The following is a 21610-nucleotide window of genomic DNA, read 5'->3' on the forward strand; positions in this document are numbered from 1 at the left end:
AACAAGCTTTTCATCATTATGAACTGCAGTAATGCCTAGGAAAGTGTCCATTCATGAGGTTTAAAGTGGATCTCCTTTTCCTTTCCTCTTGTAATAATTTGCCTGACGGACACACTCCTTTACTTATTAAGTGTTTATTGATGCAAATCAATCTCCATGAAACAAATGTAGAAAAGGTATTGGTGATTTAAGAAAGATCACAACTATTTCTTTATTGAGTATAGGGTGCAGCAAATATCCTTTATGAGGGGCAGAATACGATTAGGGGGAATAGGGAGGTCATTATTTGCATCACTGATTGAACTTGAAGAAATCATGAACTGATTTTCCTGGTTTATGCCTTCATAATCAGAAACCTTCTCCCATTTCAATCATAGGTTCTCAAAAATATGTACTATTTGAACATCTTCTCACTGTGATCATTCCTCCTGTGACTTGAAATATTGTGAATTTATTCTTTAAGCCAGCCAGGACACAGGGCTGCCACTGTGTCATACTGTTGTTTTAGTGGTCAATAGATGCTTTCTGTTAATAGTGTAAATGCAAGTGTTTAAGCACTGAGTGCATCACTGCGTTTGTTTTAGGAATATTGTTATGCTGTGTGCTTTACTCACTGGAATTATGTGTGATATAAGGCAGTATGAGGGCCATGCTATGTGTTGTTGGAGAGGTAGTAGAATAGATGACATGTCTGGTCATGCGGGCAGGTATCAGAGGGAGAGACAGAGAGAAAGAGAGAGAGAGAGAGAGAGAGAGAGAGAGAGAGAGAGAGAGAGAGAGAGAGGTTGAAACTAGAGCTCTTCTTCACACCTGTCTTTTTTCAGTCTAAAGCTTCAAGTAAGCCAATGCTGAATGTGAATCACTAAATTCCACTGATAGGCTTTTGCAGAGTAAAGACTTTAGTGCTTTTATTCTAATTCTATAAACTATAATCGATCGATCTAAACACACAGGTGGATTGTTTAGGAAGTGATTGGTGCTTGTGGTTTGCACTTGTGTGGAGAAGAAAATTAAATATGACACAAAATCTTCTCGGTTGCATGATGGATAAAGATAGTAGCCACGTTATAAATAAAATAACAAAGTTGCCACGACAGTTTCTTCAAAAGCAATAGAAGAATAAGGCTGAGATGGGAGAAATGTTTCAAAAAGTCCGTGCGTATAAACGGCCCAGTAAAAGTCCAATCCAATAAACTCCAATAAATCAACAATCATTCAAAAGATAATACTATACACGGTGTCTAAAAGTTATTTTCCCCAATTAAATCCAAAGTGGAGAAGACTTGGGCCCTCTCGGTGCCAACTAATGCCCACCGACTTGCACTAAAACGGGCACATTTTACGCACAAACCTAAACTGCGCGCAAGGTTGAATACCCGGCTCCCGGATCTCAGTACTGACACTACGGATTCAATGCAACCCGTTACAGAGGGAAAACGCGTAGGCCTTCTTCTCCCTTTTAAACGTCGACGCTGTCCACGTCCTCAAAAAGAATGGATCTAATTAAAACGTTGCACTCGTCATCATCGCCAAAGCTTTGCCAAACGGGTTCTGGTGGAGTGGAGGCTGGGAGATGCAGCACCACATGACTGAGTCTGAGCTGGAGAGGGATGGGAGTCAGATTGGGTTTCTCTTCTCTCATTGGCCGGTGGGCTGACTTTTGACACGCAGACCAGGGACCCTCCTGCCATATAAATAGGCCTGATAGAACTTTATTATTCTAGCATCACGGCAGCCGGTTTCTGCTCAGTTTGGAGTTACTCTTGTCACCACAACTGTATGCCTGCTTGAAGGAGGTTTAAAAACAGGGCTTAAGCAGCACAAGGAGTCTGCATGTCTGCGTAGACATGCTCAGCTTTGTGGATACTCGGATTCTGTTGCTGCTTGCAGTAACTTCATACCTAGCGTCATGCCAATGTAAGTTTGAATATCTGCTCTTTTCTGTGATGGATATTTTTTCTCGGGTCCCACTGCTTGAGGATCTTGCGCTTTGGCTTTTGTTTGGGACTTACATGAAGGTCAACCTGAAGACAGCTCAAAGCACTGCAGAATAAAGCTCAACGGATTGAGCTCATGCAGAGGATTTTTCACTTTTTTTTTCCAAGGATACAATTATTTTATATTTGATTAGTTTCCAAGAGAGGGAGAATTTGCACTCCAGAAAAAAAGTTTTCTCGCTTTGAAAGAGACCTCTAAAGTAGTCGGCCTAGTGTCTTTTCAGAACTTTTAATTCACGTGGAGTCATCAAAATAGGCTAAATGTGAATTTTCTTTGAGACAGGATGAAAAAACTTTGTGGGGCGTTGTACATATTGTTCCATCCGGACGTCCAGCTAATGAGGCTTCAATATAGGAAACAGTAATGTCTCCCCCTGGTGGCCATGGGTGCAAACATCTACTTGGCACAATTAGATGTTCTCCTCTTTGAGTTAAGGAGAGATAAATCTGTTTATCAAAAAGCAGAAATTAGACTAAATGCTTACATATTATAGTATTTCTAGATTTCTGATCAACTAAATAGCCTCGTCCATGACTTTCTTTACAGTTGCAGTTTACTGCCTAATGTATCATTATTTAAGTCACAAAATGATTTAAAGACAAGATCTGCATTGAAGTTAAAGCTTCTTGGCTTCTTTTTCATTATTTTAGTACATTAAATGGAGAGATAAGTAGTCACACATCACATTGAATGTCCAAGTGCGCCGCCTTGTGGTCATGATTAGACGTGACGAGTTAGAGTTCATGGGGAGGTCCCAGCTGTGCCAACCCCACCCATGACCAGCTGATGTCCACATGCAACAAAGTGTGGATGAGAGAAACAAACATTAGCCATGAATGAAGGATGCGCTCATCAGATAGTCAAAACTGTTTTACAAATTTGGATAGTAGAATTCAGTCTATTTATGCTCAAATTCACCCATTTTTACCACAAAATCAGAAAACACACCTCTTAATAATAATTCAGCAGAAATCAGAACAAGCATCAATTACAGATGTCATATGTCCTACAATACAAGTGGTGTAGTTATAATCTTGTTTGCAGTAGCAGGCCAACTATTCCTCTCCCAAGGGCATAAACTACCTGTTCAGGCATGTTAGCAGCCGGATCCTTACTATCTGGAATGCTATTGAACACTGAAATTCACATTTGTTACGTTTGTTAGACAGTTTAGAGACGTTTCGCATGCAGAGATCTCAGCTGCACTTTTAGGAATGAGCTGGGACTTGTGCTACAGCAACCAGATAGGAAATAAACAATGTGGGAAGGATAGTTGTTTTAGGCATGTCAGAAGGATTTGTTCAACATTTCGCATACTGGTGATAAGTGCAGTTATGTTCTGACAGTCCTGAACTCTGACACTTTTTTTAAGCCCCAGATGACGATTAAGGCCTTCAGAACACACAAGAAGTGCAGCTTTCTGTTTCAAAAAATTTGTGAAGAAAATTTAAACGTGGGATTATTAGACTCAAACATTGTCCCACATGAAGGCATACAGTGTTGTTTCTGCATAGTGTAGTTACAGTCCAGTGTGTACATTTTGATATATTTTGTTGTCATGGCAAAGGAAAACCACAACCTTTTTCATTTGATACAGAAAGAGGTTAATTCAATTAAACAGAATAGAGATAGATTGAAATGACATTGTTTCTTTTTCAGTTGACTGTTCATGTTCTAACGGAGTATTCCCTCTTCTCTCCCCCACCCTCATTTTTGCCTTCTTCCTCCTCCTCATCTCTCCAACTCCACAGACTCGGTTAGTCCACATGCATGAAATCACGAAAGCAACATTTCTTAATGATAGCTTTACCTTGTCTCTTTGCTTCTTTTATCTTCCAAATGCTGTGAAATATTCCATGAAAGGAAGACCTCTCAGTTGGTCTTGACCATTTGAGCAATCTCAACGATGGCAGAGCATTTCATTTAGGAATTTCTGCCCCCGAACTAAGTTATTTCTTGCAGTTTTCTCCCTTCCTGTCCATTAATAGGTGAGGGTCCTATTGGCTAAAGTTTGTGTCAATGAAAGCTAAAACCGCAGCTCTGAGGCACCCTTGGGGCCTGGTACAAAGGATCCTTTCTGAGGGGCAGAAGGAGGTTTGCCCCTGACAGCTGGCTTTGGGTCAGTTTGGAGTCTCCATCTGCTCCTTGATTAGGATTTGATTTTGATTCACGAAAGCTGATCTCAGACCAGTAAGGAAAAAGGCTGAGAATTTCAGCTCAGATAAAACTTAAAATTATTGAATTGTTATCCATCAGTGTAAGACTGAGGCCCCTATAATGTAAGACAAACATAGCCTGATTCTGTTTCTAATTGAGATTGCCTAAATCAGCATGGTGTGTAGCATTTTAATGTTTTAAAGATGTTGTACGCTGTGTGGTTCTGGTAACCTTTTAGAACTGTATTTGTTCCATGGACTAACATTCTCTTAATGCTTAGAGGTTGTTGAGTCTGGCATGGGGACGCTTCATTTAGCATCTTTGTGCACATGTTGATCATCTATATCACATGCACATTGCTCTGCAGTGTTTTCATTTTAATTCCTGTATCTGCATGAGCATGTTTCATCTCTCATTGTGACAGTATCATATCGTATTTTGCTTAGCTATTTCTTACAGTGGCCACTCATCATCATGCTTATGCAAAAGATAAGAGAGCTGAATGTTCGATATAGCCTGAAAAGACTGAATAAATAAATTCTACATTTATTTATCTTCTTTTCTATTTAGGGAAGCGCGAAGGTGAGCACATAATGTTTGTTATTGTCTGATAAAGGACACATAAAGCATAGTTTAGATTGTAAAAAGGTCAAAGGGCATCTTAATGGTGTCTAGTCTAATCACTGAAATGTGTTTTAACTTGCTTACCTGTAAGGTCAAGTTTGTTCACACACCAGTACCAGGCCATTAAATATGATTCATATCTGTTTTTCTGTGCTTTTAGTTACATTTAGTGTAGTTTAGATTAGAAACCTTCCTTGCTAGAGGAACAGTTAGGAACTCATGCTGCTAAAGCCAGTACCAGATCATTGAATATAATTCATATCTGTTTTTTTGTGCTCTTAGTTACATTTAGTGTAGTTTAGATTAGACGCCTTCTTTGCTAGAGGAACAGTTAGGAGCTCATGTTGCTAAAGCAGCAAGCAGAGTCTTCTGCTCTGTGTTTTGGTCTGACTGAGTGATTCTTCTGCTGCAGGGTCCCAGAGGAGACAAAGGACCTCGAGGTGACAGGGTAAGCTGAAGTGAAATTCTTCTTCCCTCGATCAAACAACTGTTATCAAATATGTAATTTAAGCATTTTAATGTGGTATTTATTTTCTGCGAGTTTGGCGCAGTGTTTGTTGACGTCATTTGACTTTCTAACCTCAGTAGACCACACCCCTTTGTTTACATCACCCATAGGCCCAAGTGTTTACAGACAATAATAGTGATGTGAATGGATGTGATTGGTGTGATTTAAAACATTGACCTTATTTATTTTGCTAACAATTTTTTTTTTAAAGTAGTTTCTCCCACTTAAGTTATGTCTGCTCATCATGTCTTATAATCACACAATTTGCTACATCAGTGGTCGAGCTTCATCTGTGTATCTAATGTTTCAGTTCATTTACTGTATGAAATAGAATAATCTGAGAGTCACAGGAAACCATCTTATCAGCATGCTGTTTATTCCATAGCAGTGTTGACTCACTATATCATCTGTGTTTTACAGGGTCCTAAGGGCCCAAATGGAAGAGATGGCAAACCCGGGCTCCCTGGCCCCGCTGGCCCCCCTGGCCCCCCTGGACTTGGAGGAGTAAGTCCACTGTTCATACTCTCAAAATAAGCAGCTTGGCTTCGCTGTGTATATCCTATAAGAGGTCCAAAAACTATGACGATAATGCAGTTCTAGCTGGGGTTTGACTTATTTCTAATGATGCAAACTATGCAGGGAAAAAAGCATTGAAATTGTCTGTTTGATGTGTGTATTTGACTCATTCAGGGCTGCAGGCCGTGATTCTGTGCAGTGATCATAATCACCCTTGGTGCTCTGTTTGTTTTTATGTTGAAATGGAAAAGTATTGAATCTTATTAATGACGTCATTACCCGTGACCTTTGTCCTTTACCCATTTGTCACTATGGTTCAGCAGGTAGCACACAGATAATATACAACAAGGTTACTATTAGTGTTAGTTCAATCTCTTTTAAGTCTTCAAACTCTAAACAAAGAAGTAGGATGCTCATTTGCATTTTACGGTAAATCATTTTAATGCACCACCTTGATATAATTTTCTGTATAATATACATTCATTACATTTCATGTATTCATAATGATAACTGCTCGAAACAGTGACTACTGCTATTTATTTGAACTGGATCAATTATCTGCTTGTCCAATAGTCCTTATATTATTAAAAGTTTCTCATTATGACTTATTCATCTTGTGTTTTTTTTTCCTTCTGTTTATCAGAACTTTGCTGCTCAGTATGATGGTTCAAAAGCTCCCGATCCCGGCCCTGGACCCGCGGTGAGGCCCCTCTCCATCTGCCACACAGCACTATTCATCTATACCTTCATTAAATAGATACAGACTTCACAGTTATTTTGTGTGTGTCTTTACATCCTTACTTATACATAAATACTTATGGTCTGTGATAAGATACTTATATCTCACACCTGATTCCGGTGCTGATGCAGTTGCAATCACACTCATGACAAAGTGCACCAGCGTAGATTAATTTAGTGTTGATGCACAATATGTACAATTAACTTATTTCTCCTTTTCAGGGTTTGATGGGACCTAGAGGCCCTCCCGGACCTCCTGGACCCCCTGTAAGTTCACACACCCACTGCAAATTCAAACTATGGGGTGATTGGATCCAACTTGACCATTTGTCCATACCCATAAGCTCATTCTGCTGTTGCTATGTTGTTTATATGAAGACTAATCGCCTCTTATCATCATTCAACAGGGAGCTCAGGGACACACCGGACACCCTGGTGAGCCCGGAGAGCCTGGACAGACTGTAAGATTATCCTCCAAAACTATTTACAGCTATTCAAATTAGCATGGGTTTAGAACTGCTTTGGAATCACTTCCTTGTCAGACTTACCCATGTGATGCCACCATCTTAAATGGTTCTCAAATGTTCTCTGTTTTTCTTCCCAAGGGCCCCCTCGGTCCTCGTGGCCCACCTGGACCCCCTGGCAAATCTGGAGAGGACGTACGTATACATTTGTGTTTCTACAAACACTTTTCAGAGGCTACTTTTGTTCACAAGTCCTGTAAAGGCTTAGTTTTTTTACCTTCTGTCTTATAATGGATTTGAGTTATTACTGTAGATTATTGCAGCTACAATGTCAAACGGTAACACCTTTTTCCTGACTCGCAGGGTAACAACGGAAGACCTGGTAAGCCCGGAGACAGAGGAACCCCCGGCCCACAGGTAAAAGATGCTCTCCAAATCAAGGAGAATGAAACAAACAGATACAAAACAGACATCTGAACTGTAAATGTGGAGCATGTCTCAGTAATATGTTATTTATTTTGAATTGCAGGGTGCTCGTGGATTCCCCGGAACCCCTGGACTCCCAGGAATGAAGGGACACAGAGTGAGTGCTGATATTTTCCTCTGCTTGACCGGAACTTTACCTGCCCACTGGCTTGAAGCAAGCAGAACCTGCTCTAAAACTGAAATAATGGCAGAAGAGCTACACCTGTGCTGTGTGGACTAAAATTATTATTATTTGTGGAGCATTGTGCCCCATAACGAGCCCCACTGGGAGCGATTATGGACCTAACTTCCTTTTGTTCTGCCTCCTGAGATGCAAAGTGGATTTCATACAGAGCTTAATGGCTGCCATTTAAGATTTTTAGTCCCTGTTTTGCATGAAAATTTAAAGTAAACATCCTGGGAAAGCACCTTTGTCAACAGACAAGCTTTCTTAATGTCCCACCACTACTGATACTTTGAATGTCTTCTTGTCAATATGTCTTCTTTTGAAAGGTCAAACAAGCATATGTTGTGTTTATTCCACATACTGATTCCTTTGATAATTGGATTTATCTCACGAGGATCCCCGTCTCCACACTTTGTCCCTAATCTCTTTTTATCCCTTATAAACATCTTCCATCATCGCTCTCTTTCTGTGTTACAGGGTTACACTGGTCTGGATGGACGCAAGGGAGAGAATGGTGGTGCTGGCGCTAAGGTAAGGAGGTTCACCTTCCTCATGACTGTAGCAACAAACGTTCCTACTGAGTACTTAATTTCATGTAGGATCCCAGTTTTTCTCCTATTAATGTTGTGTCAGCCTACTGATACATTTGGGGTTATAATTTAGAGTAATGCAGTTTCTGCAAGAATGAGTGTATTTCAAATAGGATAGTTTTTCTAGGTAACTAGAAGCCAACTGGCTAACACTGGTGCATTGACTAATGTGCATTGTCCTAATAAATAAATCTTAACTCTTAAATAATAAAACACACACACCAAAATTCAATTTAGCTAGCATTACCAATACTTTGTCAGGGTTTTCACCTTCCTTGTCACAATAGAATTTCTCTATTTGACCTGTTAACCTCGGACCTTGAGTCACTTTGCTCCAGATAACTGATCACCCTAATCCCCCTTCTCCTGTCTCTCCTTTAGGGTGAGCCTGGTGCCCACGGAGCTGCTGGAAGTCCTGGACTGGCTGTACGTTTTTCATTGAGTTCAGCATTTATGCACAAAATTTCATCTTTGGTGTTACACATCTGCAGTAAAGACACTTTTCTCATCTCTGTTGTTTTTTTGTGTATCCTCCCTTTAGGGAGCTCGTGGTATGTCTGGAGAGAGAGGCCGTGCTGGCCCTGCTGGCCCTGCTGGTGCCCGTGGTGCTGATGGCAACGTTGGACCCGCTGGCCCTGCTGTGAGTATTGGCCCTTTGAACTCAAGATGTATCATCAAGATACCTATCCAGAGACTACTTTGTGATTGGTATCTTATTGTATAAATAATAATGTGTAATATAATATCAGAGGAAGGAGTAATTATGCCACAGAATGTTGATTATATAATTGCACCCATATAAGACAAACTTTGACCTTAATGTGAGTTCTTATCTTTATTACATATATCCTGATGTCATATCTGCTGTTCTTCTACCCAAGGGTCCCCTTGGAGCTGCTGGTCCCCCAGGTTTCCCCGGTGGCCCCGGACCCAAAGTAAGTGTGATGTCACTTCCCGTAGCATTTACTGTTCTTTTGGCAACACATCCTCCCAGAGATGTTCATGTTTTCAGATCATCAAAGGAGACAATTCTCAATACCATACAGTATAAGCATGTCTCAGACAAATTAACTCTATGTCACCATCTGTCATTGTTCACCATCCCAATAGCTTCTTGCATACTATCCCCATGGGAATAGTTTGTACATGTAACATACATAGTCATACATAGTCAACATAGTCACTCAAGGCCGTTTATATTCATAATGAAAATACCATTGAAACAAATGCATACCAACACATCCATTATCATGATGTCATTATTTGATTATGGATGTATTTTTGTCTTTGACAGGGAGAGATTGGACCTGCTGGAGCTACTGGCCCAAGTGGAGCTCAGGGAGCAAGAGGAGAGCCCGGTCTCAATGGTGCTGTTGGCCCCGTCGGTCCCGCTGTAAGTATACAAAGATGTTTCCACTTAGACTCCCAAGTTACCTTCCTGGAAAAATTATAAGCAACAACATGTATTTTATTTAGTACTTAATTTTGTCTTGATTGTTCAATAAATCAATAAATCAATCAATAAATGATTTGCATTGATTTGTCTTTGGAAGTTGTGCAATTGCTATCCATGAATTTGTCCCTTAACTGATTCCTCAAGTTTAGTAAATAATCCTTTATATATTGTCATTTACTGTAGTTACTTTGGGTGATATTTTCACATATTCCATATTATGCTCTAGAGTGTACTTGGAATGGATTTTTCAGTCCGAATGTTTTAGTTATTTTGATACGATTTCCTAATTTCTTTTTTCTTTCCCTGTAGGGTAACCCTGGTGCTAATGGTCTGAATGGAGCCAAGGGAGCTGCTGTAAGTACTCAAGTTGTACTATTAAAGCATAAACAGGTCAAAGGTCAATTAGGGTCAGAGGTTATAACAATTAGGCCAATGCCATGCTGAACACATAACACATAAATAGGTTGTTGAAATCACAGAACATGATTTAATTTGACTGATTGCAGGATGCAGTTTTTATTTTTCTATTACAACTGAATATAATATAATCTCTTAATTAATTGTGTGTGTATATATATATTATTGTATATTATATTAAAAAAGTATTTGATGATAAAGGCAAAACACCCGGACCTGGTGAAGAGATCAAATAAAGACAGTATTTCAAGTTAGGCTTGAGTGATGCTCACCTGTCCGTCTTGGTTGTTATTTAGGGCACCCCTGGTGTTGCTGGAGCTCCTGGCTTCCCTGGACCAAGAGGAGGACCTGGACCCCAGGGCGCTCAGGGTCCTGCTGGACAGAGAGGCCTTTCTGTAAGTACACAACCAACTCACAAATATTCACAAAAAACATACCTATCCAGCATGCAGATGTACCTACACACAACGCATACTGACACAGAAACACTCACAAATGATTGTACACAGATGATAGATCGTTTCAATAATTGTGTCTGCTTATCTCTTTTAGGGAGATCCTGGTGCTCAGGGTGTTAAGGGAGATGGCGGACCCAAAGGAGAGCCTGTAAGTTCACATCCAGATCCTGTTCTTTTTGTTTAAAATGTCACCAAACTGAATCTGAAGACCTCTGAATACTGTGTTTATGACTGCTGTCCTTCAACTTCTCTGTTGCCTTCCTCAGGGTAACGCTGGACCTCAGGGACCCCCCGGACCTCAGGGTGAGGAGGGCAAGAGAGGACCAACTGGTGAGCTTGGTGCCACTGGACCTGCTGGAAGCCGTGGAGCTAGAGTGAGTACCAGACCACCGTCTCTGATGGGTGGTGTTGTGCCCATATGATTCCATATTCAGAGCTCCGTTTCTTGGATCCCCTGCTAATGCCTGTGTGTCTCTTACAGGGAAGCCCTGGCAGCCGTGGTATGCCTGGTAGTGAGGGAAGAACTGGCCCAGTTGTGAGTCTTCAATGAACAAGATCTAATTCCACCAACATTTAATTACACTGATGAGAAGCCTGACTATGTTTTACTTCCAAATATAGTCAGCGTTTAGTCACAAGACGAAACTTCCTCCTCATTTCTCTTGGACCTCTTTGTCTCCTCGTAGGGCATGCCCGGTGCCCGTGGTGCCACTGGTGCTGCTGGACCTCGTGGACCCCCTGGAGATGCTGGCCGCGCCGGAGAGTCTGGCCCAGCTGGTCTCAGGGTGAGTCTTTTGCTAAGTTCTGTTTTTGTCAGAGGGATATGATCTCTGTTTATTCTCTGAGTCTAGTTTAAAGGCAGAATAGGCCTGTGGCAAATTGGAATAGCTGAGTTACAATAGCTTGGAGCAGTAATGCTGTAATGGCTTTAGTACGAGGCTATTGTGTGATGTAAATTTGCCTTGTGTGCATGATTCAACCCAATATTTTGTTGAAAGATAGTTGGCCCAAGGGGTCAGCTGTAACATTTCAAATGAATGACAATACATGCATCTTAATGACTGATGTGTGCGTTGTACAGGGTCTCCCAGGAAGCCCTGGAAGCTCAGGACCCCCAGGAAAGGAGGGACCCTCTGTGAGTAAATCTGAATTTTACACTGAAATTTATAAATTTAATATTAATAATCTTCACAGACTTTACGTCAGGACACAGATATTCACATCATTCTCATTCTGTGCTGTTTATGATATTAACTATACATAGTATTTGCTCAAATAAATGCAATTAACATGACTTCCTGCTATACTTTCTGTTTTCTCCTCCAGGGCCCCGCTGGACAAGATGGCCGCACTGGACCTCCCGGCCCAACCGGACCAAGAGGCCAGCCCGGAAACATTGGTTTCCCCGGACCCAAAGGACCTTCTGTAAGTAGAAATAAAGCCAAGACTGAAAGATTAGCATTTGGAACTACATCCTGTTTTGTTTTGTTTTTCAAGTTTGTCATGACCTGTGCTTAACCTACCTCATACCTCCTTTAGGGTGACGCTGGCAAGCCTGGAGATAAGGGAGCCACTGGTCCCACTGGTCTGAGAGTAAGTCAAAAAATACCCAGAATGTGTTTAATAAAGTAACTCATTGATAAAATGTTTTAACATGATTTTTCAGCTCTATTGTCAGTTCTTATAACATGTCATTGTGTTCCTAGGGACTCCCTGGACCTGATGGCAACAATGGAGCCACTGGCCCAACTGGACCCGCTGTAAGCATCCTTATATACATATACACATCTGTTCGGACAAATACTTACAACATTTATGATGTGATTTTGGTACTATAACCATCAGTGTGCCATTTTTAACATTGGTCTTCTCTCTTTCTCTTTACAGGGCGGCCCTGGTGAGAAGGGAGAGCAGGGAGCTGCTGGAGCTCCTGGCTTCCAGGTTCGGATCCATAATCTATTTCTAATTCTCTGCTCGTTGTAAACAGAGCTAAGAAAATGTTTAAAAAAAAATCATGTTCAAAAACATAAAAGTGCCCAAATCAGAGCAAATTCAGTCTAATTGCAATTCCATTGTAGCTACACAACCTACTGTATCTTCCTGAGCTAGATAGCAGTAGCTGCAAAAATAGCGCTGTTGAGTTCATTGGTCCTGATGTTGCGGCTTGATGTTCTCAGGGTCTGCCTGGACCCGCTGGAGGGCCTGGGGAGGCTGGCAAGCCCGGAGAGAGAGTAAGTAACACACAAACACACTTCCACCATGTTGCACAGTTTAACCATAGAAATGGTAGAATAAGCAGTACATCTCTAACCCACCTTCATGTCTATAGGGAATCCCAGGGGACCATGGAGTTGCTGGACCTGCTGGTTCCAAGGTGAGTTCCCCAGTCCATGCCTCTGTGCCAAAAGACCCATTATTTTCTAGTAGGCTCACAGGTTGTTTCTCAATTTTAGTAAGATGCCAAAACCATCAAAATAGTCAGAATACAAACAGAATATATCTCTCTTTGTGGCAGATTACATTTGCATGCATATAATAAAACATTACAACAACCGGCTTTGAGTTGCCAAAGACAATACACTGACCCCCTTTGTGTGTTCCTCCAGGGAGAGCGTGGTAACCCTGGTGCTGCCGGAGCTTCTGGCGCTCAGGGACCCACTGGACCCCGTGGACCCGCTGGAGCCCCCGGAAGCGATGGTGGCAAGGTAAGATGATGCCATGGCTGTAAGGACAAAGGTTATAAATAAAATGTTCTTTTGACTGTAATAATCCTGTAGAATCAGAATATATCAGTGCCAGGATATATACTGTATATATATATGTGATATACTGTATTTATGGAAGCATGTGTGTTTAATATGAAAAGAAGCCATAGTTTGTCATGTCTGTTTCCAGGGAGAGCCTGGCGCTGCTGGAGCTGCTGGTGCTGTTGGACACCAAGGACCAGGTGGCATGCCTGGTGAGCGTGGAGCCGCTGGTGTTCCTGGAACCAAGGGAGAGAAGGTAAATTCCAAAAATCTACCACCTGCAAATACAGATTTTAGCCCTCAATATATCTCAGATTTGTTAATCAGAATGTCTTTCTTCTCCAACATTTCCTCCTCCTCTCTCTCCTATAGGGAGAGGCTGGACACAGAGGACCTGAAGGCAATGCTGGCAGAGATGGTAGCCGTGTAAGTAACTCTAATTCTTTTTGAGGCATTTGATATAAAAGTGGTAACCGCTCATTACATTAGTTTGAGTGTAGCAACCAGAGCCTTGGTCTGACTATCCTCTCCCCTCTGTTTCTAGGGTATGCCCGGACCTGCTGGACCTCCTGGACCCACTGGCGCTAATGGTGATAAGGTAATTCTGGGATGTGTGGATATTATTTACCACAAAACAAATGACATAAACCATTAGAACGAAGGTGTTTTAGAAGTAAAATGTAACACAGATTAATTAAGGGTATGGAGATTTTGTTACAACCTAAAAATGGCTGCCTGCCTCCGACATTATTCAAGATGGCTGACAGACTGTCATAGCAGTGACCTACAGTAGAGAACCATCAAGACGTGTTGATGAGATCAAATCACTGTCAAAAATGATCTCTTGCCTGACCAACCCGAATTCATATCCTTGTATATCCCACTTCTCTGTAGGAGAACCCCTGCTGTAGCATTGGATCTGTAGCTAGAACCTCAACACTGCCATCTAATGGCTGTTTTATAATATTATAATAGTACAGCAATGGCTAAACTACAACTTAATTTAAGATAGCAGTGGTGATAATATAATAAATGCAGCAGACAAATGCACAACTTTACATTTTAAATATTAAGGTTATTCTTATTCCACAATCTTTCCTGCATGTTGGCTTATGTAGAGGCAGAAATACAACAATAACAATGATACTATATTTGAATTGTGTTGCCCCAAAAACAGACAAAACAAAACATTATCTTTTGTAGCACTCATATCAGCTGATCAAGTTTTCCAATTGACATATTTTTCTACTGCTAGTAGTACATCTACAGTACAAAAGTCAACAGAAAACGTCTAAAACAATGCTGATGCTGACAAAAGATTTCTCGTGTGTGTGTATGAATGTATGGGTGGATGGGTAGAGTGATGGATGGATGGATGGATGGATGGAACAATGCTAAACTAAAACACTCACTGTTCTGTCCTCCAGGGTGAGAGCGGTGGCTTCGGACCCTCCGGCCCTGCTGGACCTCGTGGAGTCCCTGTAAGTAGCTGTGGCTGACTTCCTTCATTATAACAACACATCAGCTGTTTTACCATATTCACCCTAAATGAGTTGACATAAATACTAGTTGACGATTTTAAGACAACATATAGCTTTGTTATGTGCAGCATAAACATTCTTCCTGACCCGCTGCTTGTTGTCCACAGGGTGAGCGTGGAGAGGTTGGCCCTGCTGGATCTGCTGGATTCGCTGGACCCCCTGTAAGCCAATCACCTTGCAATACAATATGCAATATACTATATAGTACAAAACAAAAACATACACATACACAATTGCCCAGATATTGACCCAACCCCATTACTCTTGCTGCCTACAGGGTGCTGATGGTCAGACTGGAGCAAGAGGAGAGCGTGGACCTGCCGGAGTTAAGGGAGAAACTGGCGCCGCTGGCCCTGCTGGACCCGCTGGACAGTCTGGACCTGCTGTTAGTACCGTTTACACTGGGCATACACACACTTGCATTGCTACTTGGTAAATCTAATCTGATTGGGATAGGTGGGCTTTACCATGACTTAATTTATCAGATATCAGACAGGCTTTAAAATGGGATCAAAATAATACAGTGAGAGCATTCACTTTGACACCACATAGTACTAGCTTTACATTTAGATTATATTAAACCCCTCTAGGATAGAATGTAGGATTGTACTTTATAAACTCAGATGAGATATGAATGATAGTAATATGGAATGGTGTCTGATTTCTTCATCTGTTTTTCTAGGGTCCTTCTGGTGCTGCTGGACCTGCTGGTCCTCGTGGAGACAACGGCCCACCTGTGAGTATTGAAACATCATAGCAGCACACATAAACACAGATTTCATCACTGTTGTACCTGTCACAAACACACACACACTCACTTCACCCCCAACAAGCCTAATTGTCCCTTTCGAATTAATTAAACGCTACTGGAGCATAGTAACTGGAAATTAAATCAAAAAGCTAATGTGCCAATTTAATCAGAAATGTCAAAGTTTTATTTTGAGAACGTTAAATGACGAATTGGCTTGTTGTTGGATTGTTAGTTTTTCACAACAAGCGCCACAAAGATTTTTCTTGCAGCTTGAGTCACAAAATCATAATTGTCATTACTCCTTTTGAAATGTCAACATTTGAAGGTTGCCCAATTAAGCATTTTGTGTTCTTTCTGTTCTGTTCTTTTTACCTGTGCACCATGGCAAGGAAATACAGTACTTTATTGTACCTCTGATGTCCACACACAAACACACATAAACACACACAAACAGATACACAGTGACACCACACATTCTTGATGGCCGCTGTGTACTATAAACTTTGATGGTGTGTTTTTCTGATGTCAGGGTCTGACTGGTTTCTCTGGTGCTGCTGGCAGAGTTGGTGCTGCTGGTCCCGCTGTGAGTATTGCTCTCTATATTTACAATGATTAGTTAACACACATGCAAGCCCACACTAACTGCACTCATCATGCTGATTCTCATATCAGTGAAACAGAGTGATCCAAATTGACAATAACACATTATCCTCCTCTTCCCCTCTCAGGGTATTGTTGGACCCCCTGGCCATGCTGGTCCCGCTGGTAAGGATGGTCCTCGTGGTCTCCGTGGTGATCCTGGTCCCGCTGGTCCTTCTGGAGAGCAGGGTATGGTTGGACCACCTGGACCATCTGGAGAGAAAGGACCCTCTGGAGAGTCTGGACCCCCTGTAAGTTGTTTCTCTTTTTCAGGTCAAAATTATGAGACCATGGAACACTGAAATATTTAAAAAACAAACTGTTAAATATAACAGTATTTATATCTCTATCATGGTCATATAAATACATAGATCTCCATCATCAATGCATTAATATGTGGCCTGTGTGTGCTTAGGGTCCTAGTGGTCCCCCTGGAACCAGTGGTCCTCTTGGACTTCAGGGATTCGTTGGTCTGCCCGGTTCTAGAGGAGATCGTGGTGCACCCGGTGGTCCTGGTGGTTTGGTAAGTACAAATGAATACTGACAGTACTCTTCAAAAGATTCACCTGCACTATGATCACCTCAGAACCATGTTTTTTCAATTTATAATTTAAACCTATAAAGTCTTCATCTCCAACATGATGGAACTGTCCCAAAATGTGTACTGGCAGTTGAATATTATCAGTTCAAACAATGACAACACAACTGTAAAATGTAAAAGAAAATAGAGGAAAATAAGAATTGATATTGAGGTTCATTCGTTCAGGGTTTTGAATATCCATGCGTGTTAAAGATCACACAAATTTGTGGATAGTTTTCAGTCACCGTGCCCATTTTGCAGGATGGTTTGAATGACACACACACATGCACCTTTGCTAAAGAACAGATCTACCAGATGGTCTGTATAACATACAGTATGAAGCAGTATTTGACCCAGTGATTTTCTCTGCATCCTATCACAGGGAGAGCCTGGTAGAGTTGGACCTGCTGGTCCCGCTGGAGCCCGTGGTCCCCCTGGCAACATTGGCCTGCCTGGTATGACCGGACCTCAGGGAGAGGCTGGACGTGAGGTAAGGATTGAACAGGCCAATAACAAGTACTGCAATGACCTGTTAGCGGTAGGGGTGGGAATCACAGGGTAACTCACGATACGATAGGATACACGATACATGGCTATTCTGCGATAATCAATATATTGCTTGACAATCCTATAATGACACATCACGATATCAGTCTAACTATGAATACAAAATGCCTGTGAAAAGGTTAAGTGCAGGTTTTCTGTTTTTATCCATTGCAAGTCCAAACTGTTACAAAACAGTACAATTCTGCTGCACAAGTTTTTCAGTCTGTAAATTTAAATTACAGAACTATAGAGCAACTATAGGTCCTGACTTTGGACTTAGACATGGCTGGGGCATCTGTTAATTTTCTCAAACTGATGTCCGCCATCCTGTTGAAACCTCTTCTTCTTCTGCTAGTTAACTTATGTTCAAGTTTCCCTCATTCATGTGTTGAGCTCCACCTCAAGGAGCCATGAAGTAGCGACGCTGGGAGCAGGGAAATCAATTTAGAGCGCCTTATTTTATTAATTAAAATATAGATATTTGGCCCCAGCGTATTGATTATCGTATCACACAAAGGACAGCAATATATTGCCATATCGATATTTACTTGAGTAGATGAACAAAAACATGGACTCACAAACAACCTAACATGATAGTTTGATATAAAGACAGACACTTATATGTCAACTTAATATATTTCACCATCTGCAGGGTAGCCCCGGTAACGATGGACCCCCTGGCCGCCCTGGTAATCCTGGATTCAAGGTAATGCCTTTTCATACACCTTAAAACACATTTGTATACAGAATACACACACATACGCTGTGCTCTGACCCATATCTACACTTTTCCACCATGTTTAGGGAGACCGTGGTGAGCCCGGACCTGCTGGTTCCATGGGACTTGCTGGTTCCCCCGGACCTGCTGGACCCACTGGAGCTTCTGGCAGACCTGGAAACCGTGGAGAGGCTGTAAGTATAAACAGCAACTCTTTTAAAATGGATTCACTACCAGACCATTTCAAAGTAGCAACATCGTACACAACATCTACAATCATCTGCTTTCTTCACTCATCCTTTTGTTCTTGTCTCTCCTTGTCACTAGGGCCCATCTGGTCCCGCTGGACCCGCTGGCGCCGCTGGAGCTAGAGGTGCCGCTGTAAGTACAACGAACATGTATAGTCATAGAACTAGTGTTCATCGACTAAAAGTACACAGATGTAACATGTGTGTTTGTGTGTGTGTTCTATAGGGACCTGCTGGAACCCGTGGTGAGAAGGGAGTTGCTGGAGAGAAAGGAGAGAGAGGCATGAAGGGTCTGCGTGGACATGCTGGTCTCCAGGGAATGCCCGGACCTTCTGTAAGTTACAGCCCACCATCATAACACACACTAAATATGGAAATGTACCCCTACATGTGCTGATATTCACTAATCTACGATGTCTACTATGATGCCATTCAATGATGCACCTTCTCTCCCCTTAGGGACCCTCTGGTGACACTGGATCTGCTGGACCAAGTGGTCCTGCTGGACCCAGAGTGAGCGGAATACTAATAACCTACAATACATTAATGGTTATCTTGTTCCACCTGTATCCATAGAGGCACCATGTCAACAAATCCAATGCTTATACTTGAGCTAGTAATTAGCAGAGCTATTTTAGGTCAGCGTGGCAGATACCACGTCGGTGGTATCAAAAATGTTTGACTGTTACATGTAATGACCTCATCTTCAGGGACCTGCTGGACCCCACGGACCCCCTGGTAAGGATGGCAGACCTGGCAGTCATGGTACTATTGGCTCTCCTGGTGCTCGTGGACCCCCTGGATACGTCGGACCTGCTGTAAGCACAATACAAGCCTTGTAAACCAGACAGTTTAGCTCCACTACAACCTCAAGGATCCTAGGATCCCAAGGATCCTCTGCATAGGATCCAACATATCAATCCACTCTCTTATCCATATCAGGGTCCTGCTGGAGCTCCCGGTCTGCCTGGACCTCCCGGCCCCGCTGGCGGTGGATATGATGTTTCTGGATATGATGAGTACAGAGCTGATCAGCCCGCTCTGAGAGCCAAGGACTACGAGGTCGATGCCACCATCAAGTCCCTTAACACTCAGATCGAGAACCTGCTCACCCCTGAGGGATCCAGGAAGAACCCTGCCCGCACCTGCCGTGACATCAAGCTCAGCCACCCCGACTGGAGCAGCGGTAAGATAGCACCCCTGGGGCATATATTCCCCTACATTTAGTAAGGTTTAGATGTCTTTTTTAGCCTGTATGAAGTAAAAGACTCTCTTTCTATCAATGTGACTGTTTTTTTCCTGCCCTGTAGGATTCTACTATATTGACCCCAACCAGGGATGCATCAATGATGCCATCAAGGTGTTCTGCGACTTCACCACCCGCGAGACCTGCATCCATGCCCACCCCGAGAGCATCGCCCACAAGAACTGGTACAGAAGCACCGAGGGCAAGAAGCACGTCTGGTTCGGAGAGACCATCAACGGTGGTACTGAGGTGAGCGTCGTAGAAATATTTAACTTTATTTGAAATGAAAAATGGTTTTAACACCACACAAGACCAGGAAATAACAGTAACAACAAATGTTAAATTTTTTACATTCGAAATATTGACATTGACATTGTCATTCTTTCCTTCATGCAGTTTACCTACAACGATGAGACCCTCAGCCCACAGAGCATGGCCACCCAACTTGCCTTCATGCGCCTGCTGTCCAACCAGGCTAGCCAGAACATCACCTACCATTGCAAGAACAGCAACGCCTACATGAGTGAGGAGACCGGTAACCTGAAGAAGGCTGTGGTGCTCCAGGGCTCCAACGATGTAGAGCTAAGAGCCGAGGGCAACAGCCGCTTCACCTTCTCCGTGCTGGAGGACGGCTGCACTGTGAGTGGCTCTTTGCTTTTTCAGTTGTTTTCTTTGGTCATTTCTGTTACCTTTGTTGCTTCAGTGTGATTTGTAGTATTTTGCCACTATTCTAAAATGGGGTCTCTCCTTTTCTTCCTTTACACTTGCAGAGACACACTGGTGAATGGAGCAAGACAGTGATTGAGTACAGAACAAATAAACCATCTCGCCTGCCCATCCTCGACATTGCACCTTTGGACATTGGTGGAGCTGATCAGGAGTTTGGTTTGGACATTGGCCCAGTCTGTTTCAAATAAATAGACTCATGATAAATTAACACCCACAAAGAGAGAAAGAACGAAAAAACAAAATCTCTGCCCTTCTTTCTGTGTTGTTTTTTTTTATACTGAATGCTGATTTCTCTCTGCACATCCACTTGCTTAAGATGGGCAACTATCTGAGAGGACTGAACGGACTGAACGGAGCGTTTGTGCAATGCAAATTAATACAGCAACCCAAAGGGACGCGGGAAAACAGCTTGTTGTGGGACATCATGTCATCGTTTTGTAAAAAATAAAAGAAGTGAAATAAAAACGCTGAAAGTATGCATCACTTTGTGGTCTTTGTATATCTTCCAAAGAGGAGGTTTAAAACCACAATTTCCATGAAAAAAAGGTTTAAGCTACCTCATGCCTGTATACCTAAAGAAAATACTTTTGACAAAACCTGGGTCCACAACCGGGATGTTAAGACTTCTAATGCTTCAAGCTTTGTCATGTATCGGAAGGTGCTCAGTTACTTGAAGCAGAGATCTATGGTGCTAATATGCAGCTGTGGAGCAAACCACTTTTTACTGTATTACTTTGTATTGACATTTAAGGAGTCTTGCATTCGTCCCCCTGATACTCCCCCAATTTAAGCAGGTGGAATGTTCTTAAATCTGATGTCTGGTTTTTGTTTTGTTTTATTTTGTTCTTTTTTGTTTTGTCTAGAAGGTTTTTTTTTGTTTTGGTTTTTTGTTCAGGCTTTTTTTACTTTCAAACCCCACACTGAGTGTTCATACTGACAGCACATATTTCATCCAATTCTGAATGGTTTTTTAGGCGGCCTCTCTCTCTCTCTCAAAAAATGAAACCACAAAGTCTATTGTACCTATTTTGTATATGTGAGATGTTTAAATAAATTGTGAAAAGTTCTGAAATAAAGCATGTCCAATGTTCCAAAACACACTGCTCAGTGACTTAAGTGCTTTCATGTTTTAATGACACCATTGAAGGTTTGTCACTGTATTTTGGTTCTAGATTTGGATGATGACAACACATCTTTATTAACTTAAACATCTTCCTATTGTGGAAGCACAGTCATATCCTTATTTACCCCCCCCCCCCCTTTCTTGCTTTTCAACGGCATCCAATT

General features: G+C 42.0%; 1 protein-coding gene across 1 annotated transcript; it reads left to right on the forward strand.

Moving 5' to 3' along the window:
* The first annotated feature begins 1709 nt into the window (after positions 1-1709).
* col1a2 (collagen, type I, alpha 2) lies at positions 1710-21421 on the forward strand. The gene is made up of 50 exons (XM_078267305.1): positions 1710-1917; positions 2757-2758; positions 5192-5227; positions 5708-5791; positions 6447-6503; positions 6764-6808; positions 6949-7002; positions 7147-7200; positions 7369-7422; positions 7535-7588; positions 8135-8188; positions 8629-8673; positions 8789-8887; positions 9129-9182; positions 9542-9640; positions 10013-10057; positions 10417-10515; positions 10673-10726; positions 10845-10952; positions 11060-11113; positions 11265-11363; positions 11660-11713; positions 11905-12003; positions 12118-12171; positions 12285-12338; positions 12466-12519; positions 12756-12809; positions 12908-12952; positions 13185-13283; positions 13474-13581; positions 13698-13751; positions 13870-13923; positions 14753-14806; positions 14974-15027; positions 15144-15251; positions 15549-15602; positions 16147-16200; positions 16346-16507; positions 16672-16779; positions 17219-17326; positions 18035-18088; positions 18187-18294; positions 18428-18481; positions 18575-18682; positions 18808-18861; positions 19059-19166; positions 19291-19534; positions 19659-19843; positions 19991-20233; positions 20365-21421. The coding sequence occupies exons 1-50, from the start codon at positions 1848-1850 to the stop codon at positions 20509-20511; spliced, it is 4056 nt and encodes a 1351-aa protein (XP_078123431.1). The 5' UTR covers positions 1710-1847; the 3' UTR covers positions 20512-21421.
* The last annotated feature ends 189 nt before the right edge of the window (positions 21422-21610 follow it).

Source organism: Sander vitreus, chromosome 14 (assembly GCF_031162955.1).
Source record: "Sander vitreus isolate 19-12246 chromosome 14, sanVit1, whole genome shotgun sequence".
Taxonomy (NCBI): domain Eukaryota; kingdom Metazoa; phylum Chordata; class Actinopteri; order Perciformes; family Percidae; genus Sander; species Sander vitreus.